Source organism: Pygoscelis adeliae, unplaced genomic scaffold, assembly GCF_000699105.1.
Source record: "Pygoscelis adeliae isolate BGI_AS28 unplaced genomic scaffold, ASM69910v1 Scaffold130, whole genome shotgun sequence".
Classification (NCBI taxonomy): domain Eukaryota; kingdom Metazoa; phylum Chordata; class Aves; order Sphenisciformes; family Spheniscidae; genus Pygoscelis; species Pygoscelis adeliae.
In genome coordinates, this window is record NW_008824031.1 from 4,648,480 (window position 1) to 4,672,391 (window position 23,912).

General features: G+C 38.5%; 1 protein-coding gene across 1 annotated transcript; it reads right to left on the reverse strand.

Moving 5' to 3' along the window:
* Window positions 1-788: 788 nt before the first annotated feature.
* On the reverse strand, window positions 789-21,126 carry YY1 (YY1 transcription factor). The gene is made up of 5 exons (XM_009328508.1): window positions 21,087-21,126; window positions 16,405-16,567; window positions 6,730-6,790; window positions 4,107-4,265; window positions 789-2,972 (listed from the first exon to the last, which is right to left on the reverse strand). The coding sequence occupies exons 1-5, from the start codon at window positions 21,124-21,126 to the stop codon at window positions 2,790-2,792; spliced, it is 606 nt and encodes a 201-aa protein (XP_009326783.1). The 3' UTR covers window positions 789-2,789.
* Window positions 21,127-23,912: the final 2,786 nt, after the last annotated feature.

Here is a 23,912-nt window from a genome sequence, read left to right on the forward strand (position 1 = left end):
GAATTTGTCTCCTTCCATTTCGACAGAACCAGATAAGGCAATATGAAACGTAAGATCAAATGAGCAGTAGAACAGGCATGATGAGTAAGCACTTTAATCTTTTGCCAGCTTTAAAACCACTGGCTACATTTCCTCCACCCCTCAGACTCTCCTCCCCTTACCTGAAATTGGTGGTATAATGCAGGAACTTGTCGACAGCAGGCTGGCAACGCTGGTTTCAAAGTCAACTCTGTTGCTATTCTCAAAGTCTGTAACTTCTTCACTGAAAATCCTTAAGGAGAACTCTGGAATCAACATGCATGTTATTGCATGTTGTTGCATTAAGCATGATGTTTTAAGAACAAACGAGCCAACAGTACTTTAAAAGCTTAAATAACTTACAGAAGCTGCTCAATGCAAGTATTTATTCATACCCAATATGTAATTAACTAGTTACAAAGCAGGATCTTTCATGCTACTAAGTGTTGCTACTTACACTCAGGAGTGTATTGAATGCTACTGATTTGAGGCCTAGATGAAAATTTTTCTGATCTCTCTCCTTAATCAGATGCAATATAACTAGGGGTAATACAAGTTTCAGTTCCCAGTTAATCCTCAAATCAGTATTTAACATAAATAATTTAGTCTCAAATGTATGTTCAAGGATGAAGTACTGACACCATCAAGGAATCTCTTTACCTTGCAATTCAATAAAATGGGTACCACTTTATGACATAGGAAAGCAAGCTTCTGCGCAAGCCTAACACCATCATATATACTGTTTGAGAAAAAAAAAGTAAGGTCAATTAGAACTAGACTGAACTGATTTTATTTCCTTCCAAAAAGAATAGACACTAATTTAACTGTATACAGAATTTAATTTAACTACAACTATACAAGTTTCAGTATATTGTCCTGTTCAAGAACTTATATAAAAAAAATACTGCCAAAATTCTAATGCATACTTTACAATTAAATGCCCCGTCTTTCTTTCTACCCCTAATAACCTCAGACTAGAGCTGCAGTGTTCAGATTAACTTGTGTACGGATGAAAATTCCCTTGCTCTCAAGTGTAGTTTCATTATTACCCATGTTTTTTCCACTACCACCAAAATTGGACTCAAAAGTAAGTTTTACGGTATTAGCAATGAAAATTTTGATGAACCTTGTAAGAACAGAATTCAGAAAAAGATTAACAACAGTTTTTACTATATTAAAATGTCACATCCCTCTAAAAAATAATACTTATGCATTTCTGTGCATATTATGTTTATTAATCTGTCACATTTTACTATAGTATCTGCAAAATTTCTTACTTTCAACACTTGAACAAATGAGTAGTAACCACTTTTAGTTAGACCATCAAAACTCCATCAAGTTCTCCGAGAACTCTGAGTTCCTCTTTTGAAGTAAAAGGTGCCCAATGAGGTTCCAAGAATTTTCATCTTTATACTCAGTCAAACAAGTTAGCCGAGAGAGAGACAATTTTCTTTTTTTCGGGTACGACCACTCAAACCCTACCATTCCCCCAGTTTCTATTGTTACTGCATTTAAACCTCCAAGGTTCCTTACCTTGACTAAACAAAGGTGCCCATTTAGTTATTTACTGTACTGTTTCACCTAGTTGCTGTCCAGGCACACTGAAAACTCCCCACTGCACTTCCAAGTCTCCAAATCCACCATTCCAGCTAGTGGAAGTCTAGGTCACTCAGCAACAGAATTACAGTCACCAATTCTGTTTCGGTATGCCACCTGACGTGGCACTACGTAATTTCATCACGAATCACTGTAATTGAATGCAAAGTAAAGGAAACTTGAGTTTATTTAGCTTCCAATTTCTGGGAGGTCAAGAGGAACTAGGACTGCTCTGGACAACAAAAGAAAATAGACTGTGCTTACAGATCATTTTCTGCCATATTCTTTCTTTAGGACCACTGTTTTATTGTTGCCCTTTCTATTACATGGGATGTACATATTATCAGGTGTTAATAAAAGGTCAGTGCCTGTACAATACATTCTACAACTGAGCACCACTTTCCGTAACTGAACAGGCAAAGAAATTACACTGAACATCAGCATCTGGCAGTATTTCTCCAAAAAAAGTGACTAAAATGGGTTTAAATTGATTAACACTATTAAATCACATCTAATATTTGATACTACATGATTTCATTACAGCTATACGATACAATTATACAAAATGTGTTAACATCAAAGAATACAACCAAAATTAAGATAGCAAACAAAACCTATATAACTTTTTTTCTTTACAGGAAAATACTTTTGAAGTATGCATGTAACTGCCCATTCTTTTAAAGAAAATCTACCGCAAGCAAGTTATCACCCTCCAGAAAAATCACACATAGCATTACTACGCATATCCCCAAAAAGTGTACAATATGCACACTTGGAAAATACAAAATTAAAAAAATTGTAAGCAACAGGTGAGCTTCATATTTATAAGAATGTGAAAAGAAGTCCAATTTTAGCACTGTTGTATAAAGAATTGTCTTTCTTGATGCAAGTTCATGAACTGACCCCTTCGGTTGGGGCCACACTTTACAAAACACCGTGTTCTTGAAACGGGATTACAGAGCAAGGTAGAGCATCTTAGCAACGTCACCTTAAAGTTTTTTTTGTGGTTTTTTTTTTGCTTTTTATTTACTACTTATCAAAACACGTCCTTTAGGTTTGTAGGGTTCTTTTTTTAAAATTCTTTCCTAGAAACAATATACAAAGGGGAGGCATATTTATTTCCAATTCATACTCCTGTAAGATGCTTTGAGTTCAAGAACTTTCTCCTCCAACTTTCACTGGTTGTTTTTGGCCTTAGCGTGTGTTAAGATGTGAGATTTCAGGTTAGTTGATTGCGCAAACTTCTTATTGCAGCCGTCAAATGGGCAAACATAGGGCCTGTCGCCAGTATGAATTCGCACGTGTGTGCGTAAATTGAAGTCCAGTGAAAAACGCTTTCCACATCCTTCAAACGTACACTGTTGAAAGGAAAAGACATACTCCATTAGCTAACAAAAGTAGTACTCGTTTCAGTCATTGATTAGAACAGTATTCTTTTTTAAATCACTGGATTGCACAAACATGAAGCTAGATGCTGAAGATTATTATAGGTGAAGCTGCGGGCATCACTTTTAAACTGCATTTAAAAAATAAAATTAATACTTCAGGTTGTTTTACCACAGTAGTATATCTATTTTCAAAGAGGGAAATAACTTCCAGCTTGCAAACAAATGCTTTCACTAAAAACACCTTCTCTGCACATACAAAACACTGTTTTGCTATGCTGTACTAGGAAACAGAAACAGTGTTTCGCATCAGAATTTCCCTGTTCTGGTCATAGTTTGCAAAGATTTGCTCATTTTACCGGCTTTACTTTTAAGATGGGCTCAGAATACAAGGGCAGCATGTTTAGCGGTAAATACTTATAGTTTAAAACACAGCAGCTTCAGCATACACGTTTAAGTGAATGCCTGAGGACTGTAAATCAGGTTTCTAAAATAATTCATTAAAAAAAAAACCAACAAAAAATACATATCTTAAACATGTACTGGAGAACACAGATATGCTCAAGACTATGAATACCTGTAAAGAAGATTTATAAGGAGTATCATATGAAGTAGGCAGGGGACCTCTGGTGGCAGAAGCTCACGTGACTTGATACGAATGGAAAGATATTCAGTGACTACCATCATTTTGCTGAAAACTGCTTAATACTGCTACTGAAAGTTAGTATCATGAGTCAACTGAGCAAACAGCCCCGAGTCTCAGTTGTCCACAAGTGCTAAGTTGAAAAGATGATGAAGAGAAAGAGACATTTTCCTCATTCAGTAGTAACTGCAGGCTTCATTTTTGAAGTGGGTAACTTTACATTATATTTTGGAAGGTATCTCCCATGTACATACAATTTGCTAATTTCTAACAAAGGCCCAAGGAAATAGATACATGATAGCCTAATTAGTTTAAGGGAACTTCCAGTTTTTAAGGTGATCATTCAGTGCCTCATCTGATTTTAGAAAAAAAACATAGTATCCTCAGAAGTCATATAGGTTACAGTTACAGTCTACACGTTTACCAAATAAATTGTGGTACTTAGGTCTGGAGGTTAACAATACCTGAAAGGGTTTCTCTCCGGTATGAACTAGCTGATGTCGCTTTAGTTTTGAGCTCTCCACAAAGGCCTTGCCACATTCTGCACATACGTGTACTCGAGGGCCATGAGTGTGCAGATGCTTCCTCATGGCAGAGTTGTCCCTGAACATCTTTGTGCAGCCCTTAAAAAGAACAGTGAAACTCAATTAGTAGATAAGCTAGTTCTGATAAAGAAGGTTTTATCTGCTACAGTACAAGCATTTAAAATGCTTTTATATCCTGAACACTTTCTTAAAAGTTGGCCCTGAAAAGGAGACCCCTTACATTTATTTTAAAAAAGCAATACCAAGAAAACTGATCATTTGAAAAGCTGCGGTAAAAAAAAACCCAACCCCAAACAAAAAACCCCCAAACCCTCTCCTCACTTAGTATTATGAACCATGTGCAGTCAAATGAATAATAGAACAGTCTCATGGAGAAGATGCAGCTCTGATAGAAGCAAATGAATAAACCAAACAAAAGCACTTAGAGTTTCAGGGGGGAAAAAACCAAAAGACAGAATGATTGTTCATGGATACCTATGGTATATTCTTCCATGTGCTATATTCTGAGCACTACAGTACTATAATATACGATATAGTCTCTAATATACCACAGATTACTCTCTAGTACCAATTCGTATGTGCACCACTCCATCTCCTAACATTCTGTCCTCTTCCTCCTCATTCCTGAGAAGAAATGGAGCAAGAGAGTTTCCAGCACATAACAGTTTACAGAAACTACCTTGTCCAAACTGGCAGCAGCAGATTGATCACTACCACCTTGAGATATACAGAGACTGCCACTGCTTTTACAGTTTAAACCTACAAAGTGATACTGGGCAACTGAGTAAGGTAAGAGAATCTCTGAGTTAGTGCCAACGCAACCTAAAAGCAAAAGATACTCACATTAACTCAGGTACAGCATCAGAAGTCTTAATCTGGGGTCCATGCTGCATCGACAGAGGAATACTACTTTTGATTCCAGAGTACACTTAAGCCAGCAGCAACCTGGGGCTGTCTTTACCCAATCTTTCTAGACCTTTTTTCACCTTCTAGTGACAATCAATAGACATCTATCACATGTTTTACAAATGTCTTCTTCAAGGTTCAAAATCCTTCATAAAATCCTATTAACAACTGTAAATTCTATCTGTACTCCAAGTGATGCTGTTTAAACTTACATAAAACTAGTCTACCAACATCACTGTGTTATGAGGCATAAAATTCAGCAACAGAACCTAAAGGAACAATCAATTGCTAATCTTAAATTCCACAGGCCTCTTCTTTGGAAATTATTTTTTTCAAAACTAATAACCACATTTAAACATGCCTTATTTCTCAAAAAAAGGGGGAAATGCCACTTTCAAGAAGAGTTCTCTCTTCAGGCACTAGAATTTCTTTGGCTGATTTAAGAAGCGTTGTGCCACCATTCACTGCATGTAACAGAACTGGCTGGGGCAAAGCAGCACCAAATTAAACATACCATCAACTTTTTTTGCATTTATTTCAAAGTCCCTGCTTGCCTCTGAGAGGAGCAGTTACATCTACAATATCTTTCTTTTTTAAACTGAAGTCAGAAATGCACAAAGCCTAGAAACACTAGAAGAGAGAAAATGGAAAGACAGAATATTCTTTTTTTTTTCCCCCTGTTTAGATGAAGTTGAGGCTATGAAAAAGTAAATCAAAGAAATGAAGGCAGCATTCGTCAGTATCGTCAGGACTAACTGTTCCTGTATCTCCACATACTATACTATAATAAAAACATGACACTTGTAGAATGTGAAGAACTGGAAATCAATATAAGCACAAAGAGGAATCCAGCAAATTCCTTAGACTATGGCTCTCAGAAAGAAGTCTTCTATTCATGCTCTCTAATGCATACTATTAGTGATCTGCCCTGATTATTTGCTTAGGCTCACACTTATCTAGACCAGAAGTCAGCAAGATTATATTTGTCTTTTTTCATTACAGACTAAGTCAGCTAACAGAAGCTCTACAAAAGCTGGATAATGCAGTAAAGCTAGATGCTACCAATCTAGGTGACTGGCAACATTTATTCAAGACAGACGCTTCCCCGCTACCAGTGGATCAGAATCATATCTCCAAGATGCCTTTCTCTCTCTTTCAAGATGACGCACCTTCCAGCTGTGTGGAATGTAATTCAAAGTCTTCCAATAATGCTGACTTTGACATCTGCACCATAAATTGCTGATTCCTGATCTAGACTCCAAATCTGTCATAGTTTCCAAGCAGAGGATATATAGATCTTAGGAACGTACTTTGAACAGCTTTCAGAACATTCTTTCAAGTATGTAATCTTGGGTGGCAGGAAATCACAACAGTAAAACCAGCATGTTAGGGACTGTGCATCATGGTTACCAGAAGATTAGGTATGCACTAACCTTAAGACAAGGAATGGGAATAATATATTATTCAGTGAAAGGTTTTTAAGGAAGCCTCTAAAGAATGATAACTAAAATACAGTTAACTGAGTGTAGTCTATTAACAGTAAGATATTTTAGTTATTCATTCTCAAGAGAAAACATCAATGCAAAATTCTGGTCTACAAATTACTACCTACTCAGAAGCTGAGCACTTCACTTACTTTGTGAGGACAAGCTATCGTTCGTGGAGCATCATCTTCTTTAATTTTTCTTGGTTTCATTCTTAAAGATAAAAAAAAAAATTAGTAGAAAAACATTAGTATACAGCTCTTCTCCTGTAACTGCCTACACAATGCACACATTTATTTGATAATACTATCAATATGTGCATCAGTAGTACTCAGTTTAATATTTTCAAAACCTTCATAATAACATTAGCAGTATAATTTGGCGTTTGGAAAGTTCAGCTTTTCCAGAAGGACCTCTCAAATACAGAATAAGACACTTAATACTACCTTCCTAGTCCTTTGAATGTGTGGAAATAGAGGGATTTTTTCTGACTTATACTAATTGTAATTAGGCGGTTTTGTTTGAAAACTCCATTTTTGTTGTGCCAGTACCCATGTGGCGTATTTATCTTCACTTCCTCTGCATCCCTGCACCAGGACATGAAGGTTAGAGCAGCCTCAATCATTCTTCAGTATTTTCACCACACAAGACTTCAGAAGAAAACTCTACAGAAGCAGGGAAGGCAGGCAAGTTGTGGAATCTACATAGACAATGTAGACATCTGCTATAACCACAGAAACTGCAATTATTCTTACTTTAAGCTACTGTACACATGGATTCCACTCTTGGCAACTGACAAGCAATCATTTATTTACTCTTGGTTGCTGATAAGGACCTTCACCACTGCTTTACCGGCGCCATTAGTCTCCACTGACTACATAAGGAGCCCAGCAAACTACTGCTTGCATGTGTTAGGTGTTTCAAATACAATGAGACTCCCTGTAGACGACAATGTTAAAACAGTCCTGCCATATGTAACAACCACCTGTTGAATGTCAGAGAAGAGTCAGCTGTGTGGAGACTATTCCAGGGAAGTGCACTGCCCTTTTACCTATCTTCATTTCTCAAACCTGTAGTGCTGTCTTCAAGAGCAATCAAAGAGAAATGGCTTATCTCCACCTTATGGTGGAGGGAGGGAGGTGTAAATAAATGCACCTCATGCAGCTGGGGATTCACTCAGGTAGGTAATGAGATTTTGCATGTTCCAAAACCTTGCTGTAGAAGGGGAGCTAGTCTGTTTATGTGAGTTCCTGAATGACTTCTCCTGGTAGAACTATACAAGATAGTTCTGTATGATGAGGTAGCTACATATCTGTAACTTAAACAAAAGGTTTTCTGGTGTTCTCTCTAGTCTCAGTTAAACAGAGATGAGTGGGTTGAATTTAACAGAAGAATTAGAATTATCAGAATCACTATCCTTAACATTAAGAAGGAGAGGAGTCTGTTGCTATCCAAGGCAGTTTTAATCCCCATGAGTTCAGTTCCTGGAAACAGATATGGAAGAACAAGGTTGAAGGAAGATATTTCCAAGTAGTGCATACACATATTTTTAATAATTGATCTGAGACTGGCTAAACAGCAACTTCTAAATGTACAAAACAATTCCCAAGAGCTGCAGGGAAAATAAGCTAAAATCTCTCCAATTCAACCACGTATTGGTTGAAAGAAACAAGCATTTGTTTCTTTGCAGGCAGGGTCCAGTCTTCTTTGATACTGTAATGTTTCCATGCATAGGACTTAAATATGCTGTTTCACCTGCCTCCTTCATGTGGACAGATGAGAGAGGACAGGAATGAAAGGCCTTGTGAGGCTAAATTAAGGCAAGAACAGTGAAAAACCTCCTTGAGAATTCCTGAAGACTAGATCCAGGAAAATCTTACAACTGACAATGGAATCATGTGATGGAGAAGTCTCCTATGGCTCTGTGGGCTATCATTTGTCCCTCAGAAACAATCTGACTCCTCTGTGTATTGCAGATGTAGCACGGCTCAAGTGATCACATAGGGACTAAAGCACACGACAGTTAGCCACTTCACAGACACAACATTAAAACCGAAGGATTTAGAGGCTGCATTCGATCTTTTCTCTAAGTGGACATTTAGGAAACTCCTGCTACTCAGTCTGGAGATGCTGAGCTATGTACAGTTCTAACTGAAGAACACTGCAGTCTCCTGCAGGGTTAAAAATAGAGATGTGACAAAACTATGGAAGCTGAGAGTATCATATGCAGCAACCACCTCATTTACAGATACTAACAGCTCCTAGAAGACGGGTGTGAGGTATCTGCATTGACAAAGTTCCTCTTGCACCATCGCCAGCAGCATACCTAAAAATTTCATCAATTTAAGTAAGGACAGAGACATCCTGAACACAGCAAACTGCATCTGTTCCTGTAGACCAGCCTCTTTATTATCTTAATCTTTCTGAGAAGTTTTCTTTTTCCAAGATTACAGATGAACTTAGATGACCTTATTGATTAAATTTAATTTATATAATCCAATTGGAATACAGAGTGATTGTGCTGTGTTTAGTTTACACAGCCTGAGTGAAGTATTAAATACCTAAATCCAACCAAGTGATTGGGATTAACTGTCTGACTACACTCTCCAGTGAGGTTCTAGACTGATAGTAGACAAGGTACTGAGGCTATAGGAAAACACACACACACAAAAGCTTTCTTACAGTAACTCTACAGAAAGCCAAAATGGACACACAGAAGAATGCTTTGACAACACAGGACATGAGAGAACATAGTGCCATGGTTTAATGCCATTAGAGAACAAACACACCTAGGGGACAAAGCTGGTGCCAAAACCACCTCCTTTACTTCTAACACTATCAACTTGTTAAATGTTGGCTGAGTCATTCCCCCAGCCCCAAAAAACCAAAGCAAAATACTCCTAGGCCCAAAATCTGTGTCCGTGACATCATCGGAATGAGTAAAAACACCATTGTTCTGAAGTCACCTGTAAAGGGAGAGACTAGACAGAAAAGGAATCACTTAACAGGAGATGTGGTAAACAGCTTTAATGGGCAGTGCTTGCATTCTTTACACTTGGCATAAGATCCCACTGATCATTGTGTTAAATCCTATTCATAACTCGTGTCTTGCCTCTGGTATTAAGTCAGTCTTTGAGAAGGAAATGCAGCAAGAATGTCATCTGTAACAGGCTGTGAAGCCAAGTGAGAAGGAAAATACCCTGGCCAGTGTAGTCAGGAAGCTTCTAGATCAGTGTAGTCAGGAAGCTTGAGGAACAAATCACAGCAGAACTGGATGGTCAGACATGGGACAGACTGGAGCTTCAACGTATACCTTACATTTTTCAGTTCAGTGTCTGAGCAGGCATGTAACGTTCTGAGCATCCATTCTGGAATAAGCTGACTTTTTAATTTTCAGGCTTTGTTTCTGAAGTGAGGAGTATCAGCCCAGCAGTATACTTGAACATAAAAACTTTTAGTCCCTATTGACTACAAAAATGACAACAAAGTTTAGTTAATAAAGGGGCAGATTTTACATCTTTTCATTTCTCCTGGAAGCATGGGAAGTGAGCAACTTAAGCTTAAATGCGGAACAAGACTGTGCATAAGCACAGGGTTCCATAGGCAACCAAGCTGTTCAACAAAACAGAAGCAGACACTTCAACAGGAAGAGGCAGCAAACAGTGTCCGGGTTACATCTCAGTGCCACAGGCAGCAAGAAGCTGCTGGGCCCTTCATACACTTGGATTAAAGGCATGAGGGCACGTACACCACGGGCACAGCTATGACAGATCATTTTGTCAAAAACGTCATTTGCTCACAAGGCTGTGGAATCCATATGGACAATCACTCAAAGAAGAATTTAAAGACTTACATATTCAAGTGTATTAGAAAAAAAATTTTGGTCTTACTTTAAAATTAACTTTCTGCAAAAGGAGACCAGACTAGAACCTGGGCTGTTGATCTTAATTACACTGTTGCAGGTAGCTCTTGCTGGTGGTTAGACTTTTGGCTCCCACCCAGTAGAGCATCTCTACCAGCTCCGTCCAAGTTTTCTTAGCCTGAAACATTAATCAAAAACAGAACTCTAACACATACCACTATTTAAAACAACTATACACACACACACATTAATACCTGGGTGGAACTTTTGAAATGGCCGCCTTTGCAGAAAGTCAATTTACATGGCAAGACCAGAATTTTCATTTCTGAAGAGAGTTTATAAGGGCCATGCCTACTAATGGCAACTGCAGACTAGCTAACTGTGAAAAACTAGCAAGTAAACCTTTGGATCAAGGCACTGGGACACTGTGATTAAAGGCCAAATTTGTTAACTTGTATTGGGTGGGTGGAGGAACAGGAGACAGCAGAAGGAGCAGGAAGGTGTGCAACCAAATAGCTTCACAGAATGAGCTCCATAAAAGCACACTCTCTTATCCATGTATAAAGAAGACTGAGTGAGATCACAGGTATTAAACCACTCAGTTCCTCAAAATAAAGAGAGCAACTCTGTCACTGTGCAGTATCAGAAAGTAACAGCTACCTCCCTCAACTACCCAAAAAAGGTATTTTGACAGAAGCAACCCCCACCCCAAACCTCTGTCAATCTCCACAACCTATCGTCTTGGAGATAGATCCAGTTTTAAAAGTTAGCCACAGAAACAGAGTTAAGGCTAGGAATAAAGGAAATCCATAAGTCAGAAACAATTAACAGTATAGAATTTCCCCCTTGTTCCGATAGCTCCCTTTTTTGCCACTGTTAAACTTCTGTGTTCTCACATCCTTTCTTCTCCCTCTACACATAAATCTAACCTAAACAGTATTACTCTTTCTCAGGCAACTCCTTTGACACATCCTAGAGATCTCTGATGACCAGCAGTGATATTCACTTGTGCTGATGACCACATCCCTAAGAATAGTTAGAAGAGGAAATTATTCTCTATCAGTAGTGTCACTGCCACTTCTGACCTGCTCCCTCACGCTGCCATTCCCCTTGTACTGCCCTGCTGAGGCAGAAATAACATGAGTGTCATGGCCCTATGCTGCTGCAAGAACCCATTTGAGCTGAAGAACTCCTGAAACTGGCTAGACTGGCTTTTGGATAAATAGACAAAAGGGGAGTGGCACAAGGTGTCCTAGGAATCTATCTACAACCAAAGAGCCCACAGCCAGTGTCTTAACATGCTTTGGTCACAGTTAGGTAGGAAAATGTCATAAGAAGTTCTCTGTCACTCCAAGGTTCTGGCAAAAATACTTACTAGTTTTGTTGCAGTTATGAAGAATATCGTGTGTGTAAACAGAAAGAGTGACCTTTGCAGTGTGGTACAGAGCAAGAGATTTCCCCTCCCCCAGAAGAACACTTCGGGTAAAGCAATTGTCAGTTTACTGCCCTTTAAGCTTCTCTGCAACAAGAACAAAACCAGTACAAAAGCATATACCTTATAAAGAGGCCTAAGTCATAAATCTAGGTGACCAGAATGCTTTGTCACTTTTAAGAAGGGTGTCCAATTTCAAACTCTAATGCAGTTTCCTCTCCTTTGTTTTCTATCCATTTTGGGCAGTGGATAGAAAGGAAGGGCAGTCCTTACAATGGCTCTCCTTCAGAAAAGGTACTAAGAAGAGCAGAAAACAAAGCCATGGAGAGTAAAGTTTTTACCACAAGGACCCATTACTGTGCCAATTTCCCAGCTATACCATCTTCCCCTCTTACTTCTTAGTTTTACTGATGTCTGTATTCTGCTGTCTTTAGCCAGTTCAGTCATGTATCTGTCTGGAGGGTAGGAGGGAGGGAAAGGGGAATTAGGGAATTTTAGTGGCTTTGTTTGAGGGACTTTGCCATATGCACCAACTAGAAATATATCTGTTACTTCCCCAAGCTTCTATTACCAAGCAGTTACGACTTCTTCACAGCTAACTACAGAATTACTTGTAATCAATTTAGACTTGGATGAAACATTTTATTTCACTTGAAGGGATTGCCAGTGTCCCAGTCAAAGCTATCAAATGGGAACATGGTAATTTATTAGGTTGCATTTCTTTCTGAGCAGATCATTCACAACTCATGTTTCACATTCTGATACGACTGCCTAAGAGAAATTCACATTTTTTTTCTTTTTTTATTGCATTTTTAAAGCGTACTAGAGAAAATGCATGATTTCTACAATAGAATGAAATAATTTGTAAAAGGCGATAAATTGCCCAACCAGGTATAATTTGCGGTCATTCATGTATGCATTACTGAACATGTCTTAATGTTCTGACACAGCTTGTTTATTCACAGTGTTTTCAACAGTGTTAGAATGTATAAAAGCCTTTCCAGGAAAAAACTGTAAGAGTTCCAGTTAAGGGATCCAGATTCCTGCTACATGACTCAATGACAAATGCACTAAAAGAAGCGGCGAAAGATAATTGTATCACAAGAGACAGTGTAACTGCTCACTCTGCTAGTGCCACCTAGCTGCTAAGCCGCAGTGGTGTCCATTGCAGATGCTGAATTACTACAGTTTTAATTTTTTTTTTTTCAGGGCTGCAGAGTTACAGAGGACTTCAAGCATCAAGTCAACCCCAGCCTTACTTCTCACTAACCAGACCATGATCAGAACTCCAGAACCTTGCCTGAAATCTGTTACCACTAGAATTCAAGCTTTGCCTGTTTAAACTTAACCTCAGAACTTTGTTCCTAAGAATTGATGCAAATGTCTCAGTCAATTTATCCTTAATCAAAATAAGCTGCATGGTTATAAACAGTGGATCTAGCCTGGTTTTGAGTAGCTAATTTCTACAAATGTATAGTGAGATTCTTCCAACTACCTTAATGAAAACATGAAAGCAACCCAAAATAACTTGCTCTCAACTGCACAAAATACACTTAGCATACGATTTTACTAAGCAGTTTATGCTTCCTTGTATGTGGACTGTGCACCATTCTTTTTTCAAGTCATCAAAATACAAATTTGTTACTCAAAACCTTACTCAGAGCACATGAAGCTACTTAGCAAGTTTAAAAGTAACTGTTTCAACTTCACTTGCTGCTCGAAGTTTTTAGAATATAGCTACTGAGAATTTCAAAATTCTGAATTGTAAAGCAACCAGCAATGCTTGAAACTTTCAGAGAACTTTACACTAAACAAACACATTCTTTTAGCATGAATAACTGTATTCCTAGGACCTCCAAACCCAATTCCAGTACATGTAAACCCATTTTTTTCTTCTAGTTTGCCATGCAAGGTTTCTAGTGATACTGCACACAGCAATCTAGATGAACAAGACAATTGATCAGTATAAAAATGGGTTTATAGGTATCAGTGCTTGAATTCATGTTATTAGCTAAAAGGAGTCCCTTCAACATGCTTCACTGCAAGAGGACCCAGACCTTAACAAGCAATATTCAAATTCTAATACACCCATATTCTTCAGCCTCAGCTATATGCAATCATTTAAGATCTTACATACAACTAACAGGGTTTTTCTCCCCCCGGGAGACTAGAAGTTTGACAGTCACCGATTCTGACCAAGAAATCAAAAAACCTTTCTGAAAACAGAAGATACTTGAAGTTTTCACATATCTACAATTAAGCTATCAGAACAATTCTTCATAGGTTTTGGGCAACTTGGGGACATTGCTAAAGGTGATGTCCCCCCAGGTTGCTTACTCTACCACCATATATTTGTCTTATGACTGAAGTAGATTACATTTGATCTGCTATACAAAAATATATTAACATAAAAGAGACTGTACACATAGAACGCTTTCCATCATCTGCTACAAATTCTAGCTCTAGAACTTCCTAGAACATTCTACCATGAATAAAAAAAAAGTGGTAATTTTAAATTACTGCCAGCTGCCACTATTTTCTCAATAGAAAACTAACTAAAACCCAAAGATGCAGTACATTTTACAATATTAAGAAATATGCAGGCAGATCTGATAGAAGCAATCTGGTCACTCCAAGAAGCCCAAATCCTGGCAACGATTTCAAGTATTCAAACCAATCTGGAGAAAAACATTCAGTACTTGCATGAAGAATACCCTATGAGAAACTATTTAAACTTCCTAACAGAAGATAGCTATTCAGTACTTAAATGTTTAATAGAACCAAAGGTTTCAGCATGTTTTAAAGTAACCAAGAATGCCATTCTAAGCACATGATGAGCAGAAATGTGTAAGTAACATTTTAGAATTAGAAGGCTAGTACACTCAGAGCATCACTTAAACATTTGCTTTCACAAAAAATTGTATTAACCTTTCAGCAGGTCTCAGAGGAAAACACAATCATTTTGATCAACAGTAGTCCAATAAGTAACAACAGTATCAATAGCTAGAACCATCCACCGCTTTAGATAAAACCCTGTTTTCAGTTGTTTGTGATGTGTTTTTATACATTTCCAGATCAGATAGCCTGAAGCAGGGAGCAAACCCTGCAAAACTATCTTACTAGGAGCCTTCAAAATTCACAGTTCAATGGCTTTACTGAAAATAATTGCGGGACAAGGCTGTGCTGGCAATCCTCTGGTACAAACACACTGAAGAGTAACAGAACAACCCTCTAAAAAGCAGTGAGATCAAACAGGTGAAACAAGAGTAGATGCACACACTGGATACCAAGATCCACCTAACCAGGAAGCCAGACCAGAACTCGTCTGAACAGTCCCTGCCACCTAGCAACCAGCTGAAAAACCCAGTGATTAAAAAAAAACAAACCACCAAACAACCATACTTCTCCCTCTTACGAGCTGACCCAGGAAGTAAGAGTAACAACATCTGACCATCCACCTGCTGTTAAGTGTCAGAATTGTGCACCAGGGCTCTGAAGAATACCCAGCTAGTAACAAAATGAAAATGACTGTAGCTACATACATACGTTTTGCTTTCAACATGGGAAAAACTGATTATAGCAGCTGCAAGAAGCTAACAGTTGTGCTCAAGTATTTGGAGACACCAGCATTAACACTGCCCATGCACTGAGTGGAGGAATATGCTTTTGGTAATTACAAGCACATGCACACAAGGAAGGGGACCAAGTAAATGCTGCAAAGGCAATTCTAATGTCACAGCTTCCAGGTGTCAAAGCAGACTTCTCTGGTGACCTCACGGTTGCCGTCTGGTGGCCATCGACTATCCTGAGCACTCAGTATCAGAGCCAGGGGCTCTGCGAAGGGAGGGGGGCGGGGGGAAGAGACGCATGAAACTTTCAGTACTCCACAGCAGAACAGAGCTTCATCTCTACTTGAAAGTAAAAGTCACCTTGTAACTCAGGTCAATGTATTGATACGTAAACAAGTAAAAATTCTGATTCACTAGAGGAAAATCCAAGCAGTATAGTTACCAATTGTGAAACTGCAATTATCAGTGGCACTTGAAAGTGCAAGACACATGACTCCATTAAGAAGAAGTTTAAGACCTAGAGCTTAAGTAGTAAGAAGCAGGTGAAAAAGAACAGTAAGTGGCTTTACAAACCAGATATTGTAGTCTAGCTTTCTTGTACTGAACAACCTGAATGGAGCATTTCACTTATCAGATCCTTTGGTGCTGAATAATCTAAGACTACTCACATGAAAGATATATTCTGTCATGTCGAAGATGCAGTCTATCAATGTATCTAGGTCCTGTCTTACCCAACAAGAACTAAAGACCAGAAGTCATTGAATAAGTCACTGCTGAATATAAAACCCACTTATTTTAACAATTCAGAACAGAGTAGCTGATACTGTAAGTCCCTTGTTTCAGAAGATGATTAAATGGAACAATAAGCCATACTAAATCTACCATTTATTTTGCCTAACAGTTTCATAATTAAACCAGTGAAAAGAAAACCATTTTAATTTAAAGATCCTTTCTTCCTACTTACCTAGCAAATTCAGCCAGTTGTTTGGGGTCTGAGAGGTCAATGCCAGGTATTCCACCAGGAGGAAGTTTCTTCCCTGTCATGTACTCTGAGTAATCTGGAGGAGAATTCTCTCCAATGATCTGCTCTTCCACCACTGTCTCATGGTCAATGTCTTTTTTATCATCTGAAATACACAAAATACTGAATTCAATACATACTAAAGATCAAAACAGCATATAAGTTATTAGGCTGCATCTCAATACAAATTCGCTATTGCGGCACACCTAAAAGAATACACTGCACTCACAGATTTCCACACTAATTGTAAAGAGCAAAAAGACATTCATACAGTTACAGCCTGAAGAACACAGAAAGAATGCTGTGGGTGAGGAAAAAAAGAGCAGAAGTCGCGTATCTACTTAAACACAAACAAGTAAGGAAGTAAGTAGAACAATCCTATGAATGTTGGCTGCATTTGAAAGATAGTGCACTTTTCCTGAAACAATGCCTAAATATTTAATTCCCTTAACCTCTTCAAGACTAACCTCCACCATACCCACTTCGGATCTCAACAGCAGTCAGTAACCAAGCAAGCCTATCAGAGGAGTGGCAGACACTCACCCTAAGACGTTAGGACTACTGATCTTTACTTCAGAGTCTTCAGGCTTCCTTGACCTCCAACAGAAGTGTCACGGAGGAACAAGAAATTTAAAAATAACTGCTAATGGGCTTCAGCACCTGCCTATAAAATTAAAGTTTTTCAACACCTGCATACAGGTCTGAAAGAAAGCAAGAAACTAAACAGCACGTCTCCCTCCCAAGGGGGCTTCTTCCTTCCGTGGCAGAGGCCAGCCTAAGCTCTTTCCCACTCTACTATGTAAACAGCAGATAGGGATCATTCACAGCTTTAATCTGCACGCCAGTTAAGATCCTGCTATTTTATCTGCTCTAGAGCTCCCCCTATGGATTTGTGCTCAAGGGCTGCAGTGAAATCAGGTGGAAGACCTGTTGCTGCCCTCTACGCACATTTAGACCTTATAATATGCCAAGACACAATGTTTTCTCTCTCCTCTTGCTATTTTATAACCAGAGAGACACAAAGAAGACAGAGAGTGGAAACATCCACCTGTGTTCCTCAGTGCAATGCTCACACCAGCACCAATCCTGTTTCCCAGCCTCAAATACACCTAGGACAACAGATGTATATATATGGTTGTAACTAGTCAGCTAAATGACAATAAACTTGCCACTACACTACTTCTCCTACCCTGTGTATGGGGAGCAGATTCTGCAAGTCACTTTATACACAAAGAGCTTGCAAAGTCAAAGTATTTACAAAAATAACAGGAAGTTTCATTTTACACGTAGTCTTTAAGGAGTGGAAATACAAGGTGGTAGGACAGAAATAGTATTTCCCCAATTTAAAAAAAAAAAAAAAAAAAAAAAACACCACAAGAGGAAAACGTAAGGCAGAAAACAAATGAGGCAACGTTTTTCTTTTTTCTTTTTTTTTTTCTCCTCCTCCTAAACAGAAACATGGGAAATAACATTACTCATTCCTCAGTAACTTAGGTTAGGAAAGAGAGGACAAGACATATGTAAATAAAAGAAATATACTAAGGATAAATTTCTATTCAATTTGTAATGCCTGCTTTTAATGTTTGCCACTGAGCTATTTCTAGAAATGTTACTGCTAGTTTGGGGTTTAATCTGATCTACCAGATCAAATAGCAGTTCATGTATATGTTCCATGGTGAAAGAGGAAAATAGACTCCAACACTGCAAAGCCAGGAGTGTTAATAAGAAACACTATCTGCACCATTAAACTGGGAATAAACTACAAAATCGACTATTTGGACTTTTTTTTATTATTCTAATCTAGTTTTCCATTCACCACACTACCTTTCAGTCTTTACCAGTGCTTTAAAGAAAGCAACTGAATTTACCTTAAGCAAGGATTGATTATATGGTAAGTTTTACAGCACCTGCAGGAGTTACAAACCCGATTTGGCAACAATTTGTTCTTCCAAACAGAAGCTTGAGCAAAGATATTTAGTAATGCCTACACAGAGAGAAAAGACATTATGAAGCTCAGAAGAGCACAGAACTTCTGAAAAGCTGAAAGTGATGCCTTCTCCATGCTGCAGACTAGAATGAGATCAGCTGCCTTCAATGTAGCCATTTCAACAGCTACCCAGAACTTCGTTTGACTGTTTGATGACATTCATAACAGAAACAAGTTTTCATTTCCTGCCTCAGATCAGATGCATGAGTCAACAGAGAAATTTTGTATACATTAAGATCTTCTTTCCTTCCCTAGCGTAAAGGCTCACTATTCCACAATGCTTGCTTGCTATTTGAGGGCCAAACTGAAAGAAAGTCAGCCTTCAGTGCCTGTACTGCCCAGAAACCTGCCATCAGAAATCAACTGCCCAGCTATTCAATTCCACAGGCTACTGGAGTAAAACATGAAGAACTATGAACATATTGCTTTGATACAGTAGAAAATAAGAGAAAGGATCCCTTAATAATTGACAGTTATGGGAAAATAAAAACCAATCAATTTTTCCTATACCAAAAAAACTGTATCTCTACAGCAACACATACCTGCAGTTTAAAAAAGTAATTTAAACCAAAACAGACTAAACCAACAACATACAAAACATTTACCTTAAAGTGTTATGTCAGGCTAACATCCTTCAAGATAGAAGACCTGGTTCACACCAAAAGTCAAATACTTTTTCAAATGTAGCAGCAGACTTCAGTAGCTCTTTAGTATCCAGACCATCCTAGTTACAGACTGTCCTATGACATTAACAACTCATTGGGAAAACAAAACAAAAACAACACAAAAACACCCCCACACACTTCTTTGGAAGAAGTTTGGAAAAATCTTTACCGATGTCCTCCATGCACAAATTTACCACAAGTTTATTTGTGATCCCCTACCAACCTGGACTAGGCAGCTCAAAGTTTGGAGGCTAAAGTCCAAGCAAACTTTCACTCAGGCTGACAAGTTAATCGATATTCTCATTGCAAACAGGGCAAGTTGACTGCTTGATGTTTTCTGCCTTCAAGCAAGTCCTGGTGCCCACTACATTCAAATTGCTTCCCCCTTTTCCTCTCATGAAGCATCAGAGAATCAAACATACTGCATCCAAAGCAAAGCAAAACAGACAGACGCAACCCTTAAATTCTAGTGACACCTCCGGAGACGTACAGTGCAAATAAGGCACAGTAACTCCATGCAGTTTATGCCCATGCCAAACTAATCTGGATGCCACCCATGCAAGCTAAATACGGACAGAGCCATGGAGCCAGTCAGGAAAAGTAAATTAACTGCTATATACTATCTGATCTGCTTTGTTTTGTCCCTTAAAACCACTTGAGTGTACAACAGACTCAAACAGAAGGCATTCTGCTTAAGTGTGTATTTAGCGCTATTCTTATAGATCTAATGCAGCTTTCTGTAAGGAACCTGGAACATGATTTTAGTCCCGTCTTCTGAAAGGTATTGAAGATCTGAATGCATGTCCATTAGTTAATCACTTTATCTTCACAAAAAACATGCACTACCAGTCACTGCAATTACCTGTGCCCAATATTAATCTATCTTATAAAGCTGTAAAATACTGATTTGTTAAGAGACACCACAGATACCCCCCCAACATCCTTCTACACCCAATTACATTAAGATAGATACTTAGTCTAAATTGGGTTATTCTATGTACCTGTTTAGGACACACCCAAACAAATCTTCATGTTCAGAGTGTCCTTCCATCTGCACTTCTCTCATGCCCTACACACTGGCAATACACATCTTGAACTGGATTCACTTCTGCACTTCAAAGCAAGTCAAACTTTTTTTTACTAGGATCAGTGAAAGTTCAGCATTTTAGCCAGTCGTATCTTTTGACTACCACTTAAAACATTTCTACTGGTGAAATAACCAGAAGTTTTAATAGTACCAAGCCCAAGTACCAATTGAAGTAGAAAGAAGACAGATTACAGGGATAAAACTAGTAACTGCAGATTCCATGTAACAGATCAATGACAAAACATGGTAGAATCTGTTTCCCAAGACTTTATTGATTACCTTTTGCTCTTATTACCATCCTTTCTGTGTCTCTTGCAGCCCTTCTGTTGCACAGAAAATCCATCCACCTCAGAACCACGTTATTTCATGCATTTCTAGAATAGTAGCTGTCATTTCTAGATTCCAGCTGACATCTCTGGAACTCCCAAGCTTTATAAGATGAACCCCTTAACTCTCAACCCAAGAAGCCCTGTCAGTATTTCTGCCTCAGTTATTCCTGATTTTAGCCATCATATTCCACTTCTAGATCCCTAATTCCCTGAGCCATCCTCCTCCTCCTCTATTACAGAGCAGGGAGAACACATTGTTATTCAATCAGTTTTCCCCTGTGGAAAATAAGGAGCGTAAAAGGGAACTCAGAAGGTACACTTGGTAGCAAAGCAATGACACCTAATCCTATAGCTTCCTCCCCGAGGTAACAAGTTAAAAGACATTCTGCTTACCAACTAAAAGGATGAATGACATTTAAGCTTAAATTTTCTTTTTATGATCACACAGTTAAACACATTTGTTTTTAGGAACAGCTGAAATGCAATTACATGATAAAAGATGTATTCGGCAACTGTGCACTACCAAGGCACTGTGGTAACAGCTTGGTTATTGCTACCACATTGCAATCTCTTCAGGCGAATTAGTTCGTTGGTCATGTTTGGAAGCAAAGAACCATAATTAGCTTGTTAAATAATACAGTTATTTAGCAGACGCTTCGGAATGTTAAATTCCATTTTGCACAGCATGTCATCTTTTAACCTAATCGGCTGCTAGGTTACTTTGCCTCTGATGTGCCTTGCACACAGACAGAGAACAGATTCTTCTTTCCCCATGTCACCCATCTCTTATTTCACACCACTGAGACATGAACTGACAAAAACACTGCATATATCAATAGTCATCATCTGACTTCAACATTTGCAAGATGCTGTGCCGAAGCACTACGACCTTCTGAATCATCAGCACACAAGTGACAGGGGCCTCTCCGGGAAGGATCCAATAGCAAGTTAGAGAATTCTAGTTTGAAGGTGAGCTAAGAGGCAACTTAATTGAGACATTTTAAGTGATGAACCACATTCATGTATTTCACTTTCAAAACTGCAGAGATATTTAAAACAGCTGCAGGAAAATACCTACCTTATCCTCTAAGGTTCACTGGCAAAAATGTCAGGGCAGACTCAATGCTTATGGATACCAAAAGCCTATAGCGTTGTCTTAATTAGAGTCAGAAATAGATTATCACCTTAATATTTTAAAGGAACCAGACAATGACTTTCTGCCTCCATTATGAAAAATTTTCGTATAAGAAGCTCATTACCTATCTGTCATCGCAAAGAATTTTGGCCATCCTTGATACAGGCCCACAACTGAACTAAATGACTAGTCTATCATTTATACTATGCAAGGCAACTGGCCAGACAGCAGATGATTATTTTTCTCACCCCTGCAATCTGATAACGTCAAATGAAAGCCCTTCTATTTTTTTAGGACATTAAAAGTTTTTTTAAGAGGTTTTGAAGAACCTTCTAGAAACCCAGTATGAACCCCCTGAGTTTCCAAATACGGGTCCATAGCACATGTTTCCTGGATTATCAAGAATCATTTCCAAACCATACACCTAACTTCTGCATCTTTGTCTTCCCCATCCAGGAATAGTTTAACATCCGTGGGCAATGTTTAGTTTGGTTGTGCTATTTCAGCACTAAGCTTGCAGACTATCTATGCTAACAATAACAGTTTAAGCCAACACCTGTTTCAGGTTTGAAAACTTGACAGAGTCAAGAGTCATTACCTAGAAGCAGATGCAGTTACATTAATACATTGCCCCCGCCCCCTCAAAATTAAGCCCCAGCTGCTTGAAATTCCAGCATTTGGTGGAGCCAGCATTTCAGCACCACCTTCCCAAATGCTCCTGCATCTAAGAATCAGTTTTGCAAGCACAATCTGACAAAGTGATTTCTAATGATCCTTCCCCTCCCCCATCGCTACTGTGTGCCCAACCTGGAGACAGTCACTAAAGAGGGTGATTCAAGTTGAATCTAGCAAAGGCACAAATAAATTCCACTTCATAAAAACAAGTTTCCCTAGTACAAATTGGGGTGTCTCACTTGGAGAACACCATTAATTATATACAATTTTCTAAATCCATGTCAGGATACCCCAGTGAAAACGAGGATAGATATTAGACAGCACAGAGAAAACACACTACAGGAACATGACTGAAATATCCACCATACACACCTCTTCAACCCTTTCAGAAAATACAACGCCTTTGTTCAGTTCCTATTTTCACACGTGAAGAAAGGCAAATAAGTCCATTCTGAAGATCTGGAAAGCTAATCTGAACTAGAACAAAGCATTCCTGTTTCAAGCTAAACACTTCAATTAAAGTAATCATGGGTCACAAGTTTGATATCACCATAGATACCAAGGTGATAAGAGAAGTTATGGTAAGTCTAAACCGTTGCCAACAACAGTACTGCAACTTCTAAGTAACCACGTAACAAGACAAGGACTGAGTAGTCCCCTTTAATCACATTGCTATGTATTTCACAGATTATTTCTACACATTTCAAGAGGTGCTACCAGACATGTTATACTCATTTATGGACAATGATTTATGATTGACTAAATTTGGTACCACCCATGTACAAGCTAATATAGCAGCACTAGAAAACAGTAACAAGTAATTAACGCACATTGTCTTCCCACACTGTGGTGAGCAAAGTGCCCTTGTTCCCAATTCAAATACCGGTGAACAGCAATATAGGGCTCATTGTTTTATCTTGATGCATGGGCTTATTTACTATTCATCTTCTGATAAACTTTTTGCTAAGCATTTAAACCAAACAGTCAATTACATCAGTGTGCAAGTAAGTCTTTAATTATGTCAAAATACAGAGGCAAAACTACTATCTTTGTTCAAAATAAAATATGCCTGATTCTGCAGGGAAACTTTAGTACAACTACCCTTTCGCAAGCCAGTAGTTTGTTCTGGGGTTTTGGGTGGGTTGTTTTTTTTTTTTTTTTTTTTTTTTTTGCTTCTTTTGGAATTTTTCTGGCAACTGTCCCCCATCTAAAATTTCAGGAAACGGACAATGAAGCCTCAGCATTTGACTACTTCAGACCACTTCTATAACATTCACTAAGCTGTGTAAGAGGCATAAAAGCCTATCCAGTAGGCTCACTAAAACTTCACAACACTCTTAACTGAGCAGGCTATTACCAAAGGCTGTTTGAAGCTCTCTGCGTGTGTGTAGATGCATGCACACATGCACACAGGGAGGGGAGGTCAAACTTTAATACTTTTCTTTCACCTACGTATTTTGTGATTTTGCTTTTGGGGGTCTTTTTTGGCATTAGAAGTCAAGTCAGAATAGGTATTCTGCATCCTTCTGCATCATGGATATGACTGAGTTGAATGCAGCAATGCAATTTAATC